This window comes from Bombina bombina, chromosome 2 (genome assembly GCF_027579735.1).
Source record: "Bombina bombina isolate aBomBom1 chromosome 2, aBomBom1.pri, whole genome shotgun sequence".
NCBI lineage: Eukaryota > Metazoa > Chordata > Amphibia > Anura > Bombinatoridae > Bombina > Bombina bombina.
Window position 1 is genome coordinate 889,175,131 of NC_069500.1, and position 16,009 is coordinate 889,191,139.

Consider the following 16,009-nt stretch of genomic DNA (forward strand, 5'->3'; position numbering starts at 1 on the left):
CTATTCTAAGTTAATTACATTCTGACCACTTTATCAAAATAAACAATTTTGGAATCTATTGGTGGTACATTTGACCCTAAGCAATGTTTTGGTACCTGACCAGGTAGCCACTAACGCAAGCCTTTTTCTAATACCAACACATATTAATATTTTATATCGTGTTAACTGTTTATACATTGGGCTGACTATTTTGTTAAAACCAAGTGGGCCATTCCTGTTCAAACCTGGATATTTAGTTCAATCCATTCCAACAGGTATATAGAATCACACATAAGACTATTTCCCAAATTGTGAAAAGAGAAACAGCAGGTATTTGATACTTTTAATGCAACAGCCAAATTGCAGTTATTTGGGAATATCCAGATAAGAGTGCATGACATTTTTATTTCTAGGGGTACCACACCCTACCTCCTTAACCCCTGTCAGTTTAAAATATTGGCCGTTCTCTGGCCTAGCCGGATAAATACTAGGCGGTTCTGTTGAGAAACTGGATTAATATAGGGAATTGACTTTATTTTGGTAATTTACCATCCCTTAAATTACAGTCTATCCAGTCATTAACCACAAGTGTATCGATACAACCAGCAGCTCTATAACTGTGGGGTATCGCCAGGCGGTAAACCAAACAGGACACCATTGATATCTATGATATTAGGCATACTTATCAGTCTGACATACGATAAGAGAACATTATTACTCACACTTATTACCCATAGGGAATTATACCATATAATTTACACGAAGGTATACTGTAGCGGATAATTCCGCTTTTTGATTCACAGCAACAATAAGGACACTTATATTCTGAATGTGATATATGTTCCAATATTCTGAGCAACATAATATATAGGTACAAATTTATAATTGTCCTCCGCTGTCTAAGGGTATAATCTCTGTGGAACATACCGGGTTACTATATAAGATACAAGGTGATTTTGGAGACTTCTCCCCCCTCCTCATCACCCTCGTTCTCTCTCACACTGTCTGAATATTTTAACGTTTTTCAATTTTAACTATTTAAATAAAAGTTAAGTTTTGATACCGCCTCCCTTTGGGCTTATTTACCTCTGGTAACATTTGCTAGTAACCTACCTGTGTTGTTGAGTGCTATCTAAGTACACTCTTTCAATTGCTTCATGCAATTGGTATTCTTCAGTTTGATATGAACCAAAGTCTTAGCAAAACAGTGAATATCAGGAAGCTTAGCAATCTTTCTATGAAATAAAACAGAAAGAGCAGAGATTTGTCCCTTCAAAGTACTTGCAGACAAACCTTTATCCAAACCATCCTGAAGAAACTGTAAAATTCTAGGAATTCTAAAAGAATGCCAGGAGAAATTATGCGAAGAACACCATGAAATATAGGTCTTCCAAACTCAATAATAAATCTTTCTTGAAACAGACTTATGAGCCTGTAGCATAGTATTAATCACTGAGTCAGAGAAAACTCTATGACTAAGCACTAAGTGTTCAATTCCAATACCTTCAAATTCAACGATGTGAGATCCTGTTGGAAAAACAGCCCTTGAGACAGAAGGTTTGGTCTTAAAGGAAGTGGCCAAGGCTGGCAACTGGACATCCGGATAAGATCAGCAAACCAAAACCTTTGTGGCCACGCTGGTGCTTTCAGAAACACATAAGATTGTTCCATAATGATCTTGGAGATCACTCTTGGAAGAAGAACTAGAGGCAGAAATATATAAGCAGGCTGGTAAAACCAAGGAACTGCTAAAGCATCCACCATCTCCGCCTGAGGATCCCTGGACCTGGATAGGTACCTGGGAAGTTTCTTGTTTAGATGAGAAGCCATCAGATCTATTTCTGGAAGACCCCACATCTGTACAATCTGACAAAATACATCTGGATGGGGAGACCACTCCCCCGGATGTAAGGTCTGACGGCTGAGATAATCCACTTCCCAATTGACTACACCTCGGATATGCACCGCAGAAATTAGACAAGAGCTGGATTCCGCCCAAGAAAGTATCCAAGATACTTCTTTCATAACTAGGGGACTGCGAGTCCCACCCTGATGATTGACATATGCCACAGTTGGGATATTGTCCGTCTGAAAACAAATGAATGGCCAAACCTGAAGAGCCCTGAAAATAGCATGGAGTTCTAAATTATTGATTGGTAACCTCGCCTCTTGTGTTGTCAGAGATCCCCAGACAGCTCCCCAACCTGAAAGACTTGTATCTGTTGTGATCACAGTCCAGGTAGGATGAACAAAAGAAGCCCCTTGAACTATACGATGATGGTCTAACCACCAAGTCAGAGAGAGTTGAATGTTGGGATTTAAGTATATCAATTGTGATATCCGAGTATAATCCCTGCACCATTGATTCAGCATACAAAGTTGTAGAGGTCTCATATGAAAACGAGCAAAGGGGATCGCGTCCGATGCTGCAGTCATGAGACCTAAAACTTCCATGCACATAGCCACTGAAGGGAATGATTGAGACTGAAGGTTTCGACAAGCTGAAACCAATTTCATTCAACTCTTATTTGCTAAAGACAGAGTCATGGACACTGAATCTATCTAGAAACCTAAAAAGGTGACCCTTGTCTGAGGAATTAAGAAACTCTTTGGTAAATTGATCCTCCAACCATGTCTTTGAAGAAACAACACTAGTTGATTCATGTGAGATTCGGCTAAATGTAAAGACTGAGCTAGTACCAAGATATCGTCCAAATAAGGAAACACTGCAATACCCTGTTCTCTGATTACAGATAAAAGGGCACCGAGAACCTTCAAAAAGATCTTAGGGCAAATGGAAGAGCGACAAATTGGTAATGCTTGTCTAGAAAAGAGAATCTCAGAAACCGATAGTGGTCTGGATGAATCGGAATGTGAAGATATGCATCCTGTAAGTCTATCGTGGACATATAATGACCTTGCTGAACAAAAGGCAAAATAGTCCTTATAGTCACCATCTTGAAAGTTGGGACTCTTACAAAACTATTCAAAAACTTCAGATCCAGAACTGGCCTGAATGAATTTTCTTTCTTTGGGACAATGAATAGATTTGAATAAAACCCCAGACCCTGTTCCTGAAACGTAACTGGAATTATTACCCCTGAAAGCTCCAGATCTGAAACACACTTCAAAAAAGCCTGAGCATTCACCGGATTTGCTGGATCGTGAGAGAGAAAGAATCTTCTCACAGGAGGTCTTACTCTGAATCCTATTCGATATCCTTGAGAGACAATGCTCTGAATCCACTGATTTTGAACAGAATCTGCCCAAATGTCTTGGAATAATTTCAATCTGCCTCCACCAGCTGAACTGGATCGAGGGCTGCACCTTCATGCAGACTTGGGGGCTTGCTTTGGTTTCTTAAAAGGCTTGGATTTATTCCAACTTGAAGAAGGTTTCCTATTGGAACCAGAGTCTTTAGGGGAAGAATTTGTTTTCTGTTCCTTATTCTGTAGAAAAGAACAAAAACTATTAGAAGCTTTAGATTTACCCTTAGATCTTTTATCCTGAGGCAAAAAAACTCCCTTCTCCCCCAGTGATAGTTGAAATAATTGAATCCAACTGAGAACCAAATAAACTGTTACCTTGGAAAGAAAGAGATGGTAATCTAGATGTAGATACCATGTCAGGATTCCAAGATTTGAGCCATAAAGCTCTTCTAGCTAAAAAAGCTAAAGACATAGATTTAACATCAATTTTGATGACAGCAAAAATAGCATCACAGATAAAATGATTAGCATGTTGAAGCAAACGAACAATGCTAGTTGCGCTAAGCTATCCAACCAAAAGGTTAATGCAGCTGCAACATCAGCCATAGAAATGGCAGGCCTGAGAATATAGCCAGAATATAAATAAACTTTCCTTAGATAAGATTCAAGTTTCCTATCTAAAGGATCTTTAAAAGAATACTGTCTTCCATAGGAATAGTAGTACGTTTGGCAAGAGTAGAAATAGCCCCATCATCACTTTTTCCCAAAACTCTAATCTAGCCGCTGGCAAAGGGTACAACCTTTTAAACCTAGAAGAAGGAATGAAAGAAGTACCAGGCTTAATCTATTCTTTTGCAATCACATCAGCAATAGCATCAGGAACAGGAAAAACCTCAGGAGTAACCACAGGAGGTTTATAAACAGAATTTAAAGTTTACTAGTTTTGATATCAAGAGGACTAGACTCCTCAATATCCAAAGTAACCAACACTTCTTTTAACAAGGAACGAATATACTCAATCTTGAAAAGATAAGTAGATTTGTCAGTGTCAATGTCTGAGGTAGGATCTTCTGAATCATCAATTTTATGAGAAGTTTTAAAAGGCCTTTTACGTTTATTAGAAGGCGGAATAGCAGACAAAGCCTTCTGCATCGCATCAGCAATATAATTTTTCATATCAACAGGGATATCATGTACATTAGATGTTGAAGGAACAACAGAAACTGTACTAATACTGATAGAAACGTTTTATGCGTGCAAAAGCTTATCATGACAACTGTTACATTCTACAGCTGGAGATATAATCTCAGCTAACTTACAACAGATACACTTAGCTTTGGTAGAACTGTGATCAGGCAGCAGGGTTTCAACAGTTGCTTCTGAGACAGGATAAGATTGAGACTTGCAAAATGTAAAAGAAAAAACAACATTACAGCAAAATTTACAATTTCCTTATATGGCAGTTTCAGGAATGGGAAAAATGCAAACAGCATAGCCCTCTGAGCATATAGAAGGCAAGAGGCATATAGGAAGTGGGGTGAGAAATAAACAATTTTTTTGGCGCCAAGTATGATGCACGACGCAAAAGGAAGTGGAATTTTTTTTTTGGTGCCAACAACATCTGAAAATGACGCAACTCGCGTCATAACAGACGCAACCTTGTGCAAGGAAACCAGGCGTCAACTAAGATGCCGGAAATGACGAACTTGCGTCACCAAAAAATTCTAGCGCCAAGAATGACGCAATAAATAACTGCATTTTGTGACCTCGCAAGCCTAATTTTGCCCGTGAAATTTAAAGAAAAACAGTCAATTTGAAAAAAAGGTCTATACCCCAGGTAAGAAAAATAACTTCCTAAAACATGCTTCCCAAACTGAAACTGACAGTCTACAAAAGGAAATATACATAGACCTGACTCATGGCAAATATAAGTAAAATACATATATTTAAAACTTTATATAAATACATAAAGCGCCAAACCATAGCTGAGAGTGTATTAAATAATGAAAACATACTTACTGAAAGTCACCCATCCACATATAGCAGATAGCCAAATCAGTACTGAAAAAGTATCAGCAGAGGTAATGGTATATAAGAGTATATCGTCGATCTGAAAAGGGGGTTAGGAGATGAATCCCTATGACTGATAAGAGAGAACCTTTGAAAAGATTTCCCGCAAGGAAAACCATAAAATCAATAGGCGATACTCCCTTCACATCCTTCTGACAAACACTGTACTCTGAGAGGAATTGGGCTTCAAAATGCTGAGAATCGCTTATCATAGAAGAAAAATCAAGCACAAACTTACTTCACCAACTCTATAGGGAGGCAAAGTTTGTAAAACTGAATTGTGGGTGTGGTGAGGGGTGAATTTATAGGCATTTTGAGGTTTGGGAAACTTTGCCCCTCCTGGTAGGATTGTATATCCCATACGTCATTAGCTCATGGACTCTTGCCAATTACATGAAAGAAAGGAAAAGCCCAGGAATCTGAGGAGAGGCTTATAGTGTCTAAAAATAAAAAAAGTTTGCAACAAGCATTTTTTTAGCCCCAAAACAATTATTAAAGTGCCCCCCCTGCCAAACCAGATAAGGAAGGAACCACTAACTACACAAAGAAGTTGGCAGTTAAAGGGCGAGCTACACATATTTTGATAAATGTTGCCACTGCCTTTAATGAGATGAAAGCTGGCATTACAGAACATAAGTTTCACTGTCACAAGCTTTTTGCAGCAAAAGTCCTTTACTGAGCATGGGCAAGAAACTGACTGGAACTGGTGCACATTTCTCATAGCAACCACGGAGAAAAGGGAAACTCCTCCCTTGCCTTCCTGTAGAGACACCAGCCCCCTTGTGGGACAGTGACAGGAATTAATGGACGCTGCACATATGAAGTTAAGAAATAAAGGTAAAATCATTTTAAAATGATGAATAATACATATTGCTATGATTTCTAATAAGTATAACCCCCTGATTAATGTTTTTTAATAATAAAACAGACTATTTTATATCTCTTTACGTTGGTCTTTATTACACTTACTGTATTTCTGTCCAAGGATGTTTCAAGGAGATGTTCTGAATTGATGCAGTCTCTTGAGGAGCAGGCAATGACACCAATAACGAACCCACAACTTCAGTTGGTGTTTTCACAGGGGGCAGAAAACCATCATCCTCTGCAGCTAAAAGGTTAATGTGAAACATTCTCAATTACTAAACAATATAAAAATACAAAGGAATAGAATTATAGAATAAATAGAATATATCTGTATACAACCAAAAATGAAATTAAAAAATAACGATATAAAATATATATATATTCAAATTTATATATGTATATAAGCATACACATATATATTTATATTTGCTGCCATCGCTGAGCTACTTACCCCCTTCAATGCACTTAGGTTCTGATGCCGTGTCTGACGGCATCAAAACGAGGCTCCCATTGGAGCCTATGGAAGCGCACTCTTGTGAGCGCAATGCTACCTAGTAATGCAAACCAAGCCCCAAAACTGCCAAGTGGTACTTTTTTTTTTATAAAAACTACAAAGCCACCTATTTTGAGGGCATTTTGGGCCAGAGATCTACTCATGGAAGCAATAACCAGCCACTTGTAATAGCTGGTTAATTATCGCATGCCCCGCAAAATGGGAAAATTTGCAGACGGCGCGATAATTTAGCGTTCCACTTGTAATCTAGCCCATAATAGGTATAAAAGAGATACCAATAGATTTAATCTCTAAAGGATCTCCACTGTTAATGAATATGTTTGTGATCAATGTTTAGTATCTGCATGATAGAACCTATATGCATAGATATAAATTACACAAGGGCTAGATTACAAGTGGAGCGCTAAATTATTACAAGTGGCTGGTTATTGCTACCGCAAGCTCGCGGTAGCAATTAGCGCTCCAAAAATTAACTAGAGATAAGATCTCTGGTTAATTTTCTAAAAGTGCCCCAAATGCCCTCAAAATAGAGGGCATTGAAGTATTTAATTAAAAAAATAGCTTTTTATTTTTTTATAAAAAACAACTGCACTGGGCAGTATTTTGGGGTCTAATGTTGGCAGGCCCGGCACCAATGTAAGGTGATCTAGGCAGCCGCCCACGCCTGGCGCCAGTGTAAGGCGATCTAGGCAGCCACCTTAGCGCGCCCCCAGCAAGGGGGCACCGGATCTACCTGCCGGCATTGGCAAATCAGTTGCTTGACGTTTGCTAAATGTATGTGTGCACAAGCGTGAACAGCACACACTGTTCTATGACAGTGTCACTCAGACTCAGGACACTGTTGCAACTTGTAGGCAGCTTTATGCATGATGGGCAGGGGTCAGGGGGGCCCAGGCGCAGGGCATGTGGGCACTACTGGGCACAGTTCAGAGAGTTCGAGTCACACTTGCGCTGTTGCCTGCTGCGCATTGGTTCGGCACTGATTTAGCATTTCGTAGTACAGCCGCCTATGCTGACTGGTCTGTCAGTCAAGTGACGTGAAAGGCTGGAGGTGGCTCAGGCAGTGGATCTGTTGCGAGAGCGAGGGAAACACACGTGAGGATGCTAGCGCCTGGTGACTGTACTTGACAGTGTCACACTATCTTCTATCTATGATATTGAAATTGAGGCCGAGGGAGCCACGTGAGAGACACCCCCCCCCCATGGCCAGAGAGACCGGCGCCGCAGCACTGAAATAAAAGACAGGGAGAGAGAGGTAGGTTGGCGCATCATTTTTTTATATATTCTTTGGGCCCAGCAGCACCGTTCCCTATGAAAGTGAAACTCAGCATGCCACTATCTAATAACTTTAAGCAGTGCCGCTGGTATAAGCTCCTCCTCCACCCGAACGCGATCTGACTGTCACGGTCCCAGGAGGCCACCACTCATCCCTCTTCCATCCCGGCCGTGTTCTGTAATGTAATATTTCACTACCGCAACACCGGCTTTCACTAGAGGCAGAGCAGTGTGTGTACAGAACAGTCCGGTTATTGGGGCTTTGAGAAAGCGTGTGTCCTTCTTCCTCAGTGGCTCTGTGAGTACCGGGTTGAATTTTTACTAAGGGAATTGCATACATCATGATACTCATGCAAGGTGTGTGTCCTGTATATACCATAATACCCTATGTGTTAGCTGCAGCACTGTGGGGTTAAAGGTGTCCCATATACTTGGAATTAACTATATATATGTATGTGTGTGTGTGTGTGTGTGTATATGTGTATATATATATATATATATATATATATATATATATAATCTGAGTGCCTTTGTGTCGGGCTAAGTTTACTTGAGTTATTGGGGGGTAGTTATCAAGCCGTCAACTTTTCTGCCTTCGCCGGCCCAATACGCCCGCCTAAGCTCATCTACCTTCGCCGCCGCGGACCTGAAAAAATACGCCTAAGTTATCAAATAAAGCTGTCAAAAAGCCGTGGGACGATGAGCAGCGGACTGTGAGAGTTATCACTCATCCGATCTCGCTGCTCTTCGGCTTTTTCACAGCTTTATTGCTAGCCTGTCACTAAGCACTCACACTAAACTGCACTGTTCTACCCCCTATACCGGCGCCCCCGGAGCCCCCCGCAACTAAATAAAGTTACTAACCCCTAAACCGCCGCTCCTAGACCCTGCCGCAACTATTAAAAATGTATTAACCACTAAACCGCCGCTCCTAGACCCTGCCGCAACTATTAAAAATGTATTAACCACTAAACCGCCGGTCCTAGACCCTGCCGCAACTCTGCTAAATGTATTAACCCCTAAACCGCCGCTCCCTGAACCCGCCGCAACCTATATTAAATTTATTAACCCCTATTCTGCCCCCCCTACACCGTCGCCACCTATAATAAATTTATTAACCCCTATCCTGCCCCCCACTACACCGCCGCCACTGTAATAAAATTATTAACCCCTAAACCTAAGTCTAACACTAACCCTAACACCCCCCTAACTTAAATATTAATTAAATAAATCTAAATAATATTTCTATTATTAACTAAGTTAATCCTATTTAAAACTAAATACTTACCTATAAAATAAACCCTAATATAGCTACAATATAAATAATAATTATATTGTAGCTATTTTAGGATTTATTTTTATTTTACAGGTAACTTTCAATTTATTTTAACTAGGTACAATAGCTATTAAATAGTTATTAACTATTTAATAGCTTACCTAGCTAAAATAAACAGAAATTTACCTGTAAAATAAAAACTAACCTAAGTTACAATTACACCTAACACTACACTATACTTAAATAAATTATTCCTATTTAAAACTAAATACTTACCTGTAAAATAAACCCTAAGATAGCTACAATGTAATTCATAATTACATTGTAGCTATTTTAGGATTTATATTTATTTTACAGGTAACTTTGTATTTATTTTAGCTAGTTAGAATAGTTATTAAATAGTTATTAACTATTTAATAACTACCTAGCTAAAAGAAATACAAAATTACCTAACCTAACACTAATCCCCTGAAGATCATCCTACCTTTAGTCGTCTTCACTCAGCCGAGCCACCGATGGAACTGAAGAGGACATCCAGACCGGCAGAAGCGATCATCCAAGGGGCGCTGAAGAAATCTTCCATCCGATGAAGTGATCCTCCAAGCGGCGCTGAAGAAATCTTCCATCCGGGCGAGGTCATCTTCCAAGAGGCGCTGAAGAAGTCTTCTATCCGGGCAGGGGTCATCTTCGAAGCCGGGTCTTGAATCTTCATCCCGCCGACTCGGAACATCCTTCTTTCCCGACGGACTACCGACGAATGAAGGCTCCTTTAAGGGACGTCATCCAAGATGGCGTCCCTTCAATTCCGATTGGCTGATAGGATTCTATCAGCCAATCGGAATTAAGGTAGGAAAAATCTGATTGGCTGATGGAATCAGCCAATCAGATTCAAGTTCAATCCGATTGGCTGATCGGAACAGCCAATAGAATGCAAGCTCAATCTGATTGGCTGATTGGATCAGCCAATCGGATTGAACTTGAATCTGATTGGCTGATTCCATCAGCCAATCAGATTTTTCCTACCTTAATTCCGATTGGCTGATAGAATCCTATCAGCCAATCGGAATTGAAGGGACGCCATCTTGGATGACGTCCCTTAAAGGAGCCTTCATTCGTAGGTAGTCTGTCGGGAAAGAAGGATGTTCCGCGTCGGCGGGATGAAGATTCAAGACCCGGCTTCGAAGATGACCTCGCCCGGATAGAAGACTTCTTCAGCGCCTCTTGGAAGATGACCTCGCCCGGATGGAAGATTTCTTCAGCGCCGCTTGGAGGATCACTTCATCGGATGGAAGATTTCTTCAGCGCCCCTTGGATGATCGCTTCTGCCGGTCCGGATGTCCTCTTCAGTTCCATCGGTGGCTCGGCTGAGTGAAGACGACTAAAGGTAGGATGATCTTCAGGGAATTAGTGTTAGGTTATTTTAAGGGGGGTTTGGGTTAGATTAGGGGTATGTGGGTGGTGGGTTTTAATGTTGGGGGGGGTTGTATTTTTCTTTTACAGGCAAAAGAGCTGAACTCTTTGGGGCATGCCCCCACAAAAGGCCCTTTTAAGGGCTGGTAAGGTAAAAGAGCTTTGAACTTTTTTAATGTAGAATAGGCTAGGGCATTTTTTTATTGTGGGGGGGGTTTGTTATTTTATTAGGGGGCTTAGATTAGGTGTAAGTAGCTTAAAATTGTTGTAATATTTTTTTAAATGTTTGTAACTTATTTTTTTTATTTTTTGTAACTTAGCTTTTTTATTTTTTGTACTTTAGTTAGTTTATGTAATTGTATTTAATTGTAGTTATTTGTAGGTAGTTTATTTAATTAATTTAATGATAGTGTAGTGTTAGGTTTAATTGTAACTTAGGTTAGGATTTATTTTACAGGTAATTTTGTATTTCTTTTAGCTAGGTAGTTATTAAATAGTTAATAACTATTTAATAACTATTCTAACTAGCTAAAATAAATACAAAGTTACCTGTAAAATAAATATAAATCCTAAAATAGCTACAATGTAATTATGAATTACATTGTAGCTATCTTAGGGTTTATTTTACAGGTAAGTATTTAGTTTTAAATAGGAATAATTTATTAAAGTATAGTGTAGTGTTAGGTGTAATTGTAACTTAGGTTAGTTTTTATTTCACAGGTAAATTTCTGTTTATTTTAGCTAGGTAAGCTATTAAATAGTTAATAACTATTTAATAGCTATTGTACCTAGTTAAAATAAATTGAAAGTTACCTGTAAAATAAAAATAAATCCTAAAATAGCTACAATATAATTATTATTTATATTTTAGCTATATTATGGTTTATTTTATAGGTAAGTATTTAGTTTTAAATAGGATTAACTTAGTTAATAATAGAAATATTATTTAGATTTATTTAATTAATATTTAAGTTAGGGGGGTGTTAGGGTTAGTGTTAGACTTAGGTTTAGGGGTTAATAATTTTATTACAGTGGCGGCGGTGTAGTGGGGGGGCAGGATAGGGGTTAATAAATTTAATACAGGGAGTGCAGAATTATTAGGCAAGTTGTATTTTTGAGGATTAATTTTATTATTGAACAACAACCATGTTCTCAATGAACCCAAAAAAACTCATTAATATCAAAGCTGAATATTTTTGGAAGTAGTTTTTAGTTTGTTTTTAGTTTTAGCTATTTTAGGGGGATATCTGTGTGTGCAGGTGACTATTACTGTGCATAATTATTAGGCAACTTAACAAAAAACAAATATATACCCATTTCAATTATTTATTTTTACCAGTGAAACCAATATAACATCTCAACATTCACAAATATACATTTCTGACATTCAAAAACAAAACAAAAACAAATCAGTGACCAATATAGCCACCTTTCTTTGCAAGGACACTCAAAAGCCTGCCATCCATGGATTCTGTCAGTGTTTTGATCTGTTCACCATCAACATTGCGTGCAGCAGTAACCACAGCCTCCCAGACACTGTTCAGAGAGGTGTACTGTTTTCCCTCCTTGTAAATCTCACATTTGATGATGGACCACAGGTTCTCAATGGGGTTCAGATCAGGTGAACAAGGAGGCCATGTCATTAGATTTTCTTCTTTTATACCCTTTCTTGCCAGCCACGCTGTGGAGTACTTGGATGCGTGTGATGGAGCATTGTCCTGCATGAAAATCATGTTTTTCTTGAAGGATGCAGACTTCTTCCTGTACCACTGCTTGAAGAAGGTGTCTTCTAGAAACTGGCAGTAGGACTGGGAGTTGAGCTTGACTCCATCCTCAACCCGAAAAGGCCCCACAAGCTCATCTTTGATGATACCAGCCCAAACCAGTACTCCACCTCCACCTTGCTGGCGTCTGAGTCGGACTGGAGCTCTCTGCCCTTTACCAATCCAGCCACGGGCCCATCCATCTGGCCCATCAAGACTCACTCTCAATTCATCAGTCCATAAAACCTTAGAAAAATCAGTCTTGAGATATTTCTTGGCCCAGTCTTGACGTTTCGGCTTGTGTGTCTTGTTCAGTGGTGGTCGTCTTTCAGCCTTTCTTACCTTGGCCATGTCTCTGAGTATTGCACACCTTGTGCTTTTGGGCACTCCAGTGATGTTGCAGCTCTGAAATATGGCCAAACTGGTGGCAAGTGGCATCTTGGCAGCTGCACGCTTGACATTTCTCAGTTCATGGGCAGTTATTTTGCGCCTTGGTTTTTCCACACGCTTCTTGCGACCCTGTTGACTATTTTGAATGAAACGCTTGATTGTTCGATGATCACGCTTCAGAAGCTTTGCAATTTTAAGAGTGCTGCATCCCTCTGCAAGATATCTCACTATTTTTGACTTTTCTGAGCCTGTCAAGTCCTTCTTTTGACCCATTTTGCCAAAGGAAAGGAAGTTGCCTAATAATTATGCACACCTGATATAGGGTGTTGATGTCATTAGACCACACCCCTTCTCATTACAGAGATGCACATCACCTAATATGCTTAATTGGTAGTAGGCTTTCGAGCCTATACAGCTTGGAGTAAGACAACATGCATAAAGAGGATGATGTGGTCAAAATACTCATTTGCCTAATAATTCTGCACTCCCTGTATAGGTTGCGGCGGGTTCAAGGAGCGGCGGTTTAGGGGTTAAACTATTTATTTATTTGCGGCGAGGTGCGGGATCGGCAGGATAGGGGTTAATAACTTTATTATAGGGGGGCAGGATAAGGGGTTACTAGGTATCATGTAGGTGGCGGTGGGCTCCGGGAGCGGCGGTTTAGGGGTTAATAGGTATAGAGTAGCTTGCGGTGGGCTCCGGGAGCGGCGGTTTAGGGGTTAATACACTTATTATAGTTGCGGTGGGCTCCGGGAGCGGCGGTTTAGGGGGTAATACATTTATTTAGTTGCGGCGGTGTAGGGGGGGTCAGATTAGCGGTGTTTAGACTCAGGGTACATGTTAGGGTGTTAGGTGTAGACAGCTCCCATAGGAATCAATGGGATGTCTGTCAGCAGCGAACTTGTACTTTCGCTATGGTCAGACTCCCATTGATTCCTATGGGATCCGCCGCCTCCAGGGTGGCGGTTTGAAAACCAGGTACGCTGGGCCGTAAAAGTGCCGAGCGTACCTGCTAGTTTTTTGATAACTAGCAAAAGTAGTGAGATTGTGCCGCACTTGTGTGCGGAACATCTGGAGTGACGTAAGAATCGATCTGTGTCGGACTGAGTCCGGCGGATCGAAGTTTACGTCACAAAATTCTACTTTTGCCGGTCTTTAGCCTTTAATAACTAAGGCGAATCAGCCTCGCCACAAATACGCTGCGGGATTCCAGCGTATTTGAGGTTGACGGCTTGATAACTACCCCCCACTGTCACTTTGTGGGCGTTACATGTGTGTTATTGTATTGTGTTACTATCACTATACGGCATTACATTACTGTGTTATTGTATTGTGTTACAATCACTATACAGTGTTGTTTTACTGTGTGCCACTGTATTGTGTTACAATCAATATACATCATTACATTACTGTGTTATTGTATTGTGTTACAATCACTATACAGTGTTTTACTGTGTGCCACTGTATTGTGTTACTATCTCTATACAGTGTTGTTTTACTGTGTGCCACTGTATTGTGTTGCTATCACTATATGGCATTATGTTACTGTGTGTTACTGTATTGTGTTGCTATCATTATACAGTGTTATTTTATACTCATTCACTGGCAGTAATAATCAATTAGATTTAGGTGCGTGTAATTTTAAATATATATATGTGTGTATATATATATATATATATATATATATATACATATATATATATATACAGGGAGTGCAGAATTATTAGGCAAGTTGTATTTTTGAGGATTAATTTTATTATTGAACAACCATGTTCTCAATGAACCCAAAAAACTCATTAATATCAAAGCTGAATATTTTTGGAAGTAGTTTTTAGTTTGTTTTTAGTTTTAGCTATTTTAGGGGGATATCTGTGTGTGCAGGTGACTATTACTGTGCATAATTATTAGGCAACTTAACAAAAAACAAATATATACCCATTTCAATTATTTATTTTTACCAGTGAAACCAATATAACATCTCAACATTCACAAATATACATTTCTGACATTCAAAAACAAAACAAAAACAAATCAGTGACCAATATAGCCACCTTTCTTTGCAAGGACACTCAAAAGCCTGCCATCCATGGATTCTGTCAGTGTTTTGATCTGTTCACCATCAACATTGCGTGCAGCAGTAACCACAGCCTCCCAGACACTGTTCAGAGAGGTGTACTGTTTTCCCTCCTTGTAAATCTCACATTTGATGATGGACCACAGGTTCTCAATGGGGTTCAGATCAGGTGAACAAGGAGGCCATGTCATTAGATTTTCTTCTTTTATACCCTTTCTTGCCAGCCACGCTGTGGAGTACTTGGACGCGTGTGATGGAGCATTGTCCTGCATGAAAATCATGTTTTTCTTGAAGGATGCAGACTTCTTCCTGTACCACTGCTTGAAGAAGGTGTCTTCCAGAAACTGGCAATAGGACTGGGAGTTGAGCTTGACTCCATCCTCAACCCGAAAAGGCCCCACAAGCTCATCTTTGATGATACCAGCCCAAACCAGTACTCCACCTCCACCTTGCTGGCGTCTGAGTCGGACTGGAGCTCTCTGCCCTTTACCAATCCAGCCACGGGCCCATCCATCTGGCCCATCAAGACTCACTCTCATTTCATCAGTCCATAAAACCTTAGAAAAATCAGTCTTGAGATATTTCTTGGCCCAGTCTTGACGTTTCAGCTTGTGTGTCTTGTTCAGTGGTTGTCGTCTCTCAGCCTTTCTTACCTTGGCCATGTCTCTGAGTATTGCACACCTTGTGCTTTTGGGCACTCCAGTGATGTTGCAGCTCTGAAATATGGCCAAACTGGTGGCAAGTGGCATCTTGGCAGCTGCACGCTTGACTTTTCTCAGTTCATGGGCAGTTATTTTGCGCCTTGGTTTTTCCACACGCTTCTTGCGACCCTGTTGACTATTTTGAATGAAACGCTTGATTGTTCGATGATCACGCTTCAGAAGCTTTGCAATTTTAAGAGTGCTGCATCCCTCTGCAAGATATCTCACTATTTTTGACTTTTCTGAGCCTGTCAAGTCCTTCTTTTGACCCATTTTGCCAAAGGAAAGGAAGTTGCCTAATAATTATGCACACCTGATATAGGGTGTTGATGTCATTAGACCACACCCCTTCTCATTACAGAGATGCACATCACCTAATATGCTTTATTGGTAGTAGGCTTTCGAGCCTATACAGCTTGGAGTAAGACAACATGCATAAAGAGGATGATGTGGTCAAAATACTAATTTGCCTAATAATTCTGCA

At 40.0% G+C, this 16,009-nt stretch overlaps 1 protein-coding gene across 1 annotated transcript in view; it reads right to left on the minus strand.

Moving 5' to 3' along the window:
- Positions 1 to 16,009, minus strand: part of TBC1D2 (TBC1 domain family member 2) — a 236,611-nt gene that overhangs the window by 144,121 nt on the left and 76,481 nt on the right. Inside the window, exon 4 of the mRNA XM_053703232.1 lies at positions 6,228 to 6,366. Within this exon, the coding sequence (XP_053559207.1) occupies positions 6,228 to 6,366 (139 nt within the window). The remainder of the gene's footprint in view (positions 1 to 6,227; positions 6,367 to 16,009) is intronic.